The sequence below is a fragment of the Wyeomyia smithii genome, chromosome 2 (assembly GCF_029784165.1).
Source record: "Wyeomyia smithii strain HCP4-BCI-WySm-NY-G18 chromosome 2, ASM2978416v1, whole genome shotgun sequence".
Lineage (NCBI taxonomy): Eukaryota > Metazoa > Arthropoda > Insecta > Diptera > Culicidae > Wyeomyia > Wyeomyia smithii.
The window spans coordinates 124,934,014-124,944,568 of record NC_073695.1 but is presented as its reverse complement, the minus strand read 5'-3'; the positions used below and the strand labels follow the sequence as shown (position 1 = coordinate 124,944,568).

General features: G+C 37.4%; 1 protein-coding gene across 1 annotated transcript; it reads left to right on the top strand.

The window, feature by feature from the left end:
* Positions 1-3,727: 3,727 nt before the first annotated feature.
* LOC129719864 (uncharacterized) lies at positions 3,728-5,195 on the top strand. The gene is made up of 2 exons (XM_055671280.1): positions 3,728-4,045; positions 4,099-5,195. The coding sequence occupies exons 1-2, from the start codon at positions 3,772-3,774 to the stop codon at positions 5,193-5,195; spliced, it is 1,371 nt and encodes a 456-aa protein (XP_055527255.1). The 5' UTR covers positions 3,728-3,771.
* Positions 5,196-10,555: the final 5,360 nt, after the last annotated feature.

The following is a 10,555-nucleotide window of genomic DNA, read 5'->3' as shown; positions in this document are numbered from 1 at the left end:
TTTGGGGTGAGATTGTGCCAAGCTATATTGAACGGCACAGTGTGCGGAATTCACATTCACGACAAAATTATATCAGTATACATTAAAACACTTGCATTGTTTACATAGGGTATGTTTTATGTCCCCACAGCATAAGGTATGTTGTCTAGCTATGGTATTCTTTGAAATAATGACTAAAAGCTTGAGAAGCTTACTGTTCTCAATTGTTATATAGAAATTTTCAATTATTGATATTACTTATGGAATGTAGCAAAATTTTGTACACCAATTCTATATAAACTGATGACTTTTAAGAAAAGAAGGAGGGTTGTGGGTACGTTTCCAGAGGTTTTAAGATCTCCAATGGAATATACAGTGGTCAATGACACATAATAATTAAAACGAAAAGTCTTCTCAAACTTCATGTCCTAACGTTTCCCCTTTTTAGGCTACCTGGAGACGCCACTATGTGTATAGAGACTGTCTATAAGCCACGTTCTCATTACTAATTACTCTATGCATCAATTTGATCTAGCCATACATTTTTATATAATTCATATGATGCATAGTTCCTGATCAACCCCCTAAAGCCCCTTAATAGTCCACGTTGTTTATGATCGTCCCTATACTTACTGTTTTATCATGTTAGTCATGTGGATTATTCGTAGACACACTACTGTTCATTTAACAGGTATTAAATTCAACTTTTTGTTTTTGGCACAATCTCACCCCATAGAAGGGGTGCGATTGAGCCAAAGTTCATGTATTTTTAGCAAAATTATAGTTTATTGTAACTCAACCATATTTGTTGTAGTTGATAACAAAACATTCTAGAATGCATTGGTGTATTTTGGATCGAATTCTTTGTTTAAATGTGTGCGTTAGAAGCTTGAGATCAAAAAAGCATCATTTTTTGGCACAATCTCACTCCGGATGACGATAGTTAAAAAGCGATATTTTAAAAATATTAAAATACGAAGTTCCCAAAGAGTCCCGATTCTGAAAAATATGTATACTTGTACCTCGAAACATGCCAAAACAAATGACGTTGGGTAATACTTCACAAACATTCACAAATTCAAATAATTTGATTTTGAAAATTGACTTAATTTTACCTTAAAATCGATCTATCTCGGAGTTGGTTCAACAGAATTAACTTCTTTTTTTAGAAAAATTTGTATTTTGTTATTATCTAAAACTTTCTAGAACATCTCAAGTCGATCAGAAGTAGTTAAGATATAATTTAAGTGAAAAAACTAGTTTTCAGGTAGTCTTTTAAGAAAACGGTTATATTTCTTCAGAGATAAGACATAGGAATTTTGTGTTTTCGGCAAAGTTTCATGAAATTGATAGCTCTACAACTTTGCCGAATATTAAAATTAAATATCTCGTAAAATAAAAAAGTTAATTTTTCCAAGTGCGATACTAGCTTGATAAGCCATTATATGAAAATGTCAGCTAACTCTAATCAGTATTCTGAACAATTCTTCCGAAGACACCAAACCCCTAAAATGTAAGGAAAAGCGAGAAAAGACTTTTGACCGTCTTTTTTCAAAACGGCCCCACTGTGCCCCGGAAGCAATAATCGCCAAGCTAACAAACTGCAAGCAAACAGCAAATATTGCAGGTTTCACTAGGCAAATAGAAGAGCTCACTATGCAGCTAGAAACCGCTTATATTGAAACGAAAATACCACCTGAAGTAGCAAAAACAATGGCTACAAAGGAAGGTGTGAAACACATGGCTACCGGACTGGTAGACGACAAAACGGCAATAATACTCAAAGCTGGCAAATACGCTAACATTTGTGAAGCCGTAAACAAAGTTTTGGAGAAAGCACCCCAAAACTCAAAGTAAGCTACAATAAATTTTATTAGAAATCATAATAGCGAACAGAGACCTAGGTGGCAATCACCTAGGAATTACGACACGAATTATAGAGGTCGTAATAGAGGCCAATATAATAAAAATGGTAATCGATATAACCAGAACCGTCGCGCCTACGATTCAAGTCGTGACGATAGACGAAATAACGGGTACTATCAGCAGCGACGAGTCAATTGTCAACACAGAAATGATAACAACATGCCACGAAATAATTATACCCAATCACGGGGCAGAAATAATTATGGAAACGTTTACGTTGCGGAAAACGGAAGGAGGCCTCTGGAAAATCCCCGCTCCGAGGCGCAACAAAACGACGGGGAGACAGCATACCCCAATATAGAGTAAATGTGTATAATCTTAACCTGACATACACAAACTTCGTAAAATTAAAGCTCGATATGTGCGAAAAACCTGTCAACCTTATTGTGGGTACAGGAGCGGACATATCGATAATTAAGGAAAATCTGCTAAAAAGATTTCAAGAAATATATATATAAAGCAAAACTGTACCATTAATGGAGTGACTGATGGGAAAGTTGAAACCGTTGGTCGCACTTCCACCAATATTATATTAGATAACACATTAATACCGCACCACTTCCAAGTAGTAACCAAAAATTTTCCAATCCAAACTGACGGAATACTTGGGAGAGATTTTTTGGCAAAATACGGATGTAATATTTGCTTCAAAACATGGTTACTATCATTCGAATATGATAAGAGAATTTTTGAATTACCGATAGAAGATAAATATAACGGCAACCTAGTTATACCACCTAGATGCCAGATAATTAAGCAAGTAAAATTTACAAATATTAAGGAAGATAGCGTAATCTTATCTAAAGAAATAAAACCTGGAGTTTTCTGCGCTAACACGCTAGTAAGCCCAGGAGCACAGTATGTAAAATTCGTTAATGTAAATAATAATGCTGAGGTCGTCCCATTAAACTTCGACCCAGAAATATGTCCAGCTAGTGATTTCGTAATGCTACCCACTGACAACGCATACAATAAGGAGCAGAGATGCCAGATATACAGACAAATCTGTATTATACAGACTTTCTGTGTTGCGATACAGACACGCATAAGCCTACAGATTTTATACAGACATTTAGTATAATACAGATATTACACAGATATCTGATATTCTACATAATGGTTTTACCAGTATACACAAAAAAACGAACACAAAAACCAAAAGTCACTGTAGCCGTTGCTGGAAAAGGTGAACTAGGAACTGAACACTTTGCTGAACGTATTTATCTTGCGTTTTTGAGAGTGAAATCATGACAACGGGAATCGAGTCAGGCTATCGGGGTTTTTATCGGCCCCGTGGGCACTAATCTGCCTGTTTCGCTTCCAGTAACAAACAGCTGATTGTCTCGATCGATTGCCATGCAGGTTATATTGGTGAAAAGACCGTTTGTTCTATTCGGAGCAATATCCAACGTTGAAGAATTGCTTAAAATGTCCCAAACCTTGAAGGTACTATTTTTATAACCGCGAGACTTCTGCCATCATGTATCAGTTTAGCTACATTACGACGAACGACGATTTTAATCACGGGAAAGACTCTTACTTCTATGTGTTACTTAGATTTAAAAGATAAATTAGGTATCGATTAATCGACCAACTATGATAGACTCGAAAAAGAACAATCAAAACAAGCAATAAAACAAAACAATCTGACAGGTCGACAAATAATTAGGTATCAATGTATCGGTAACTTTTTTTCGCAGCGGTATAGATCATTTCACACTAACACATACGCGACTTCTGGGGGGCATACAATCCGTCAAAACATCTAACACGAAAAGTAAACATTAATGGAAAAAAGTATTCCTACGTTTGTTTTTTACTAATTTTCATTGTTTATCTTACACAGAAAGTAGGTAAAACGATTCTATGTGTGTTGAAATGATTGATTTATGTGACGGGAGAGTAAAAATGCAAAATTCTTTGACAGTGCCTAAAACTTGTGCGGTGGTTGCTTGCAGTTTTCGTGGGGATCGTGATGGATGCCGATTCAGCCGATTTCCGGCAATTGACCACAGAACGAAAGAGAGAATACATTTATCAACTTTACGACAACAGAAGTGGTTGTCCGCGCTGAAACGGGATGATTTGAAGGCAAACAACTTGAAGCACACCGTAGTTTGCCATCGTCATTTTATTGGAGGTAGGGTTAGAATACTTTCAAATTTTATTAAAGACAAATGCTATCTGTTACAGGAAAAAGTGCCAACCTCATGGATATGAATCATCCAGATTGGGTGCCCAACCGAGAGCTGGGATACCCCCGGAAGATTCCATCGAATGCTGAAGCTAGATACCGGCGGGTAAAACTGAGGAATGAACAAAAAACAAAACGGCAGCCATCTGAACCCGTCAATTCGCCCATTGGTGAAGAATCTAACGCGTCATTGGAATATCAGGTCTCTTCGTTGCAATCCGACCTGACTGCGTGCAAACGTCAACTTGAACTAATAAAAGCCAAAGAAATGCCGTTTTCTGCTACAAACATGGAAGAATTTGGTCAGCGTGATACTAAAGCCAAATATTTCACCGGACTGAGCAATCGAACTCTCCAACTATTGTTCGAGTATACGGAACCATACTTGCCCGATGGTAAAAAATCAAGCTTTCAAGTATTACTGCTTACGTTGACACGAATCAGGTTGAATTTGGATTTCACTTTACTTAGTTATATGGCAGACATTTCAATTAGCCACACGGTAACACTTTTTGAAAAATGTATATATGTTCTTTACCAACGATTGAAACATTTAATTACTTGGCCTACACGAGCTGCAAATCAAAATTTAACTCCAAGTTGTTTTCGGAAGCATTTTGGCGATAAGGTTACCGTTATAATCGATTGCGTTGAAATATTGACTGAAAATCCAACCGGTGTGTTGGAAGCAGCACAAATGTGGTCGAATTACAAGCATGCTCACACAATCAAGTACTTGATTGGAATAGCTTCGAACGGTGCGATAATTTTCATATCGAATGCATATGGAGGACGAGCAAGTGATAAATTTATAACGATGAACTGTGGAATTCTCGAGAAAATACAGAAAGGAGACTACATATTGGCTGATCGGGGTTTTCTGATAAAAGATGCGGTGAATAGTGTTGGTGCGGAATTGCTGATGCCAGCGTTCACAGTTGGTCAGTATCAACTGCACCCTTTGGATGTGGAAAAAACAAGAACACTCGCTAATGTTCGGATTCATGTAGAACGCGTTATTGGTCAGCTGCGCAAAAAGTACAAAATATTGTATAAGAACAAGTTTCCTCAGAGCACACTTGAAAAAAGTGGTTAGTCATTGTGATGAGACCTTAGTTGACCAAATCGTTACAGTTTCTTGTTGTTTGGTGAATTTATGCACATCGGTTGTTCCATTTGAATAAAAATAAAATAATTTATCAGCATAATGAAAAAACTGGTCTTTGTGATAATACCGCTATACGCTTTTATTTTCATTTAAAGTATAGTATTGTCCCAACAACTCGGGCATTAAAATGTCTACAAAAAATGACTCAGCAAACTTCAATTGGGTTTCTAAAAATGTGTCGTCTCTAAAAACTCTCACGACCACCAGGTCATGTTTTGTCCACACTACAAAATCACCAAAACTTACATTCAAAACGAACATTTGAAGCTGAATTTAGTGAAAATATTCATGATTTGTGTCCATTCTGTATCCTTCACTTTCCAGTATTATTGGAGAGATCTTTTTCGCTGCATATGTTTTTACAGATGTTCCATCACGGAGACAGAACGGACATTTGATTTCAACAACACCCTCTCCGAAGCATTCACATGATGAAATTGCATCAGGGGTTGCTCCTAGAAATGGCTTTGCTCGATAGACGTGAAATCCTGTTGATCTGGTTTCAAAATGTTGATGATTTTTATACGTTTTATCAAAATACGCTTGCAATGCATGACGGCAACCATATCTGGTCGCCGCTGTTGAAAAATTATAGCTTTCTGGATAGCAAATTCTCTTAATCAATGACATAGAGGGATTCTCAAGACTGGTTCTTGTTACTGACTTGAAAACCGAAGCTGTGATTCGTCCACCCCTGCACTTAAGCCAGAACCAACTTGACTGCTGCAAAGTAACTCGAAGTATGTTAGAAACATCTGCGTCTGTGTATTCAAATCCATTTAACAACGTTCTGCCGAACAATCTCAATTCATCTAAGGAGCAGCTGGTTAGCTCTGGTTTAAAAAATTGACAAAATAGTAAGCTCAGGAGTTCTGCCTCTTGCGTGACTCTGTCGTATGAAAAAGAATTCTCAATAGATTCATGAGTACTTCCTCCGGAACGTTTTTTAGGGCTAAGAATAACAGATGCCGCGACGGGATTCTCCCCATTTTCAACCATTTTACTCAAGAAGTTTTTTAGGTCTGCCTGTTTAGCTTCGGGAACTAAGCGAGAAAACATTGTGTTTGTGTTCGATTTTGATTTGAACATATTTTTGATTTCCGGAAAACCGACTGACTTTTTCGACGGAATCAGCCATTGATTCAAAACATCAGTACAAGACTGTTCGCCTGGATCGTAATCTACTCGTGACCAACTTTCCAAAGCAAATAACGTTGCTGCAACGTGGGAACATGCTTCTCCTAAACCCGCCATACAATTGCAATGTGCAGATTGAACAGTCCCGATAGAATCAATCGAAATCCAACACGCAACTGGCGTCAAGTTAAACTTCTGGGAATGCTTAACCTGAAAAAGCACTTCAAGACTGAATACGAGTTATGTGGGCATCAAACATTAAATATAGTACCCTCGCGAAAACGACACTGAAGCCGCCGTCTACGAGTTTTGATCCCATGAACTGGATCCATCCTGCTTGGAACATTTTGTATGCTTCAAGACTTTTAAAGGCCTTAAAGCATTCCCGTGTGTATGTACTCTCACGATGAATGAGATATTCGACAATATCAAAATAAGCAACGTTTTTTGGTAAAGTGTGATGTGAGAAATTTTTCTGTTGTAACTGGTAGGGGTCAAATCCGCCGCAAAACTTCCGTATTTTCTCCTGATACCGAGACTTAACACTGTAATTTATAAACAGAGAACACATTTTATCATGCCATTTATTTAACAAAGAACATATTTTATCATTTTATTTTATAATCCCAATTAACAACGGAAAATAAAACTTACTCAGCATATTCTACATTCATTTTCGCCTGGCTGTCAAACTTTGTGTGCCCCGCAGACCACTAATACACATACACTTTGGCTGAAGCTCTATACAGACTTATACAGACATTTTTATGGATTATACAGACGTGCCAAAAAAAAGTCTGGCATTTCTGATAAGGAGCTCAAAAGATATGGAGAAATTGCAACACGAAATAAAAACACCAGGCTTGCCAGTCGAAATAAAAGATAAGCTTATAACCTTATGTAGTAAAACAGCGACATTTTCGCGCTAAGCGATAACCCGTTAACGGCAAATAATTTCTACGAACAGACAATCAATTTAGAGAACGACGCTCCGGTGTATATAAAAAATTATAGGTTACCAGAGGTACATAGAGAGGAAATAAAAAGCCAAATTGACAAAATGCTTCGTGAAAAAATTATACAACCCTCTACGTCACGCTTCAATTCACCGATTTTGCTCGTTCCGAAAAAATCATCCACAGAAAAGAAGAAGTGGCGATTAGTCGTTGACTTTCGTCAATTAAACAAAAAAATAACGCCGGATAAATTTCCTTTACCGCGAATAGATGAAATTTTGGACAACATCGGACGAGCGAAATACTTTTCGACATTAGATTTAACGTCCGGGTTTCATCAGATTTAACTGGACAGAAATTCAAAAAAATACACAGCTTTTTCCAGCCCCGACGGACATTATGAGTTTAACCGACTGCCGTTCGGGCTAAATATATCGCCAAATAGTTTTCAGCGAATGATGACGATAGCACTCAGCGGACTATCTCCGGAATGCGCATTCCTGTATATAGACGATATTATAGTCATGGGATGCTCCGTTAATCACCATCTGAAAAACCTTGAGTGCGTATTTTTAAAACTTCGAAAACACAATCAGAAACTTAATCCCGAAAATGCAATTTTTTTCGACCTGATGTTACGTATCTTGGACATCATATTTCTGAGAAAGGCATTCAGCCGGATAAATCAAAATCTTCTGCTATCGAGAATTATCCAACGCCAAATAACGCTGATGATGTAAGACGGTTCGTAGCATTCTGCAACTATTATAGACGATTTATCAAAAACTTTGCAAAATTAGCCAACCCGTTAAATAAATTGTTGAGAAAAAACACAAAATTTGAATGGAAACCAGAGTGCCAGAAGGCGTTTGACACACTGAAAAGTCAACTATTATCACCCAACATATTGCAGTTTCCTAATTTCAAGGAACATTTTACATTAATAACTAATGCATCCAAAGTTGCATGTGGAGCAGTACTTACTCAAAAGTATGACGACATAGATTTACCGATCGCATACGCTAGTATATCATTCACAAGAGGCGAAGCCAATAAATCGACTATCGAGCAAGAGCTCACAGCGATTCATTGGGCGATCACATATTTTCGACCATATTCATACGGGCGTAAATTTACAGTCAAAACAGACCATAGACCACTCGTATATTTGTTTTCGATGAAAAACCCTTCATCCAAACTAACCAGGATGAGAGTCGATCTCGAAGAATTTGATTTTGATGTACAATATGTACCAGGAAAAACAAACGTCGGAGCTGACGCTTTGTCTAGAATCAGGATAGACTCCGATGCGTTAAAAGAAATGTCCGTTCTTATGGTACAAACCAGAGCAGCTGCTCGGAAAACCATAGGAAACGATGAACCGGAACAAGATCAAGTGAATTCCGAAGATGTAGAGACTGATCACCTCAACATCCGGGAAGCACTAAATAATAGCGAGATATTTAAATTGCCGAAATTAATAATTGAGCGCGCAGCCACACGCGATGGCATACAAATACAAATTATGGATAAAGGTTATAAAAGGGAATTGACTCGAGCATCAATTGTCCAAACCAAGCTATCCAATGTAAATGAAAACCTAGGTGAAATAATAAGCAAGATAAATGAAATGGCCAGTAAACTGAAAATAAACACCTTAGCTCTAGCGCTAACAAGTGAAGTATTCAGAATTAAAAATTTAGCAACCTTCAAACAAGCTTCCAATAAAGGATTAAAGCAAACGAAAATTTTACTATCTCAACCGATCGAGATCGTTGAGGATAAAAACGATATCATTAACATTATAAAACAATATCACGACATGCCCACGGGAGGTCATGTAGGAGCTGATAGATTATACCAAAAACTAAGATATCAATTTAGCTGGCAAAACATGAAAAAATCCATATTCGGTTATGTTAGAAAGTGCATGAGCTGTCGTAAAAACAAACATACCATTAAGACTAATGAGAAACTTGTCTTAACGCCCACACCACAAAAACCTTTCGATTCAATAGCTATGGACACGATAGGTCCGTTTACCAAATCGAATTCAGGAAACAGATACGCATTGACGGTACAGTGCGATCTATCAAAATACATTATCATTAAAACACTGCCGGATAAACAGGCAGATACCTTAGCAAAAGCATTTGTAGAAAGTGTCATTTTAATATACGGGACCCCATCGATCATTAGAAATGGTCAAGGTACTGAATATAAAAATGAAGTTTTCGATAAAATAGCTCAACTATTAGGTATGAGCCAAAAGTTTTCCACTCCATATCACCCCCAGACAATCGGAAGTCTTGAGCGAAATCATCGTTGTCTGAACGAGTATGTAAGACAATTCGTCAACGAATCACAAAGTGATTGGGATGAATGGTTGCCTTACTACTCATTTTGTTATAACACCACTCCACGTCTTGACTTCCAGTATACTCCTTTTGAATTAATTTTTGGACACCAGGCAGTATTACCACAGAAATTAATGAACCCAAAAACAATTGATACAAACTACAATATCGAACAGTATCATTTAGAACTCAGGCAAAAACTACAGACAGCAAGGATAAAAAGTAGACAACTATTGGAGAATCAAAACATTAAACAGAATAAAAATCAGGAGTTGCAAGCAAAACCAATAGAAACAAAAGTAAAGGATAGTGTCCTGATAACGAATGAAAATAGGCACAAACTGGGTCCTGTGTATAAAGGACCATATTCCGTCATAGAGATAAATCATCCTAACGTAACAATAACTGACGGCAAAACCAAGTCAGTCGTGCACAAAAACAGAATAATCAAAGTATAATGATGAAAAAAAAAACAACCAACTTATTGTAAACTCAAGTTCAAGTAGCACCACGAGACCATTAAGAAATGCGTACCGCATTCCTTCTTTTAGGGGGATGGTGTAATCACTTCATCCTTTTATCATTATCCTTCTTATTAACATATCTCCCACCACGCATACAATCCTATCCTTCCTAGAATCACGGACATTGCGCGTACCCAAAAAGTATTGCTAAATTGTCATTCATCACTAGGTCATAAATTGCAAGGCCACAGTGACACCCTTTTCATATTTTGTTTCCACTGCTTTCCGCATTCCGCATGGGCAATTGCTTTGCATACGCTGCGTTGCCCATTCCAAACATTTGGTCAACACATTGTTGACTGTTGGTTATTTTG

What these genes read in the sequence shown, in the direction of transcription:
- LOC129719864 (XM_055671280.1), top strand. Translation starts at nt 3,772, where the DNA reads ATGTGTGTTGAAATGATTGATTTATGTGACGGGAGAGTAAAAATGCAA. An exon ending in CCATCGTCATTTTATTGGAG is followed by an intron (nt 4,046 to 4,098) that starts GTAGGGTTAGAA and finishes TATCTGTTACAG; the next exon opens with GAAAAAGTGCCAACCTCATG.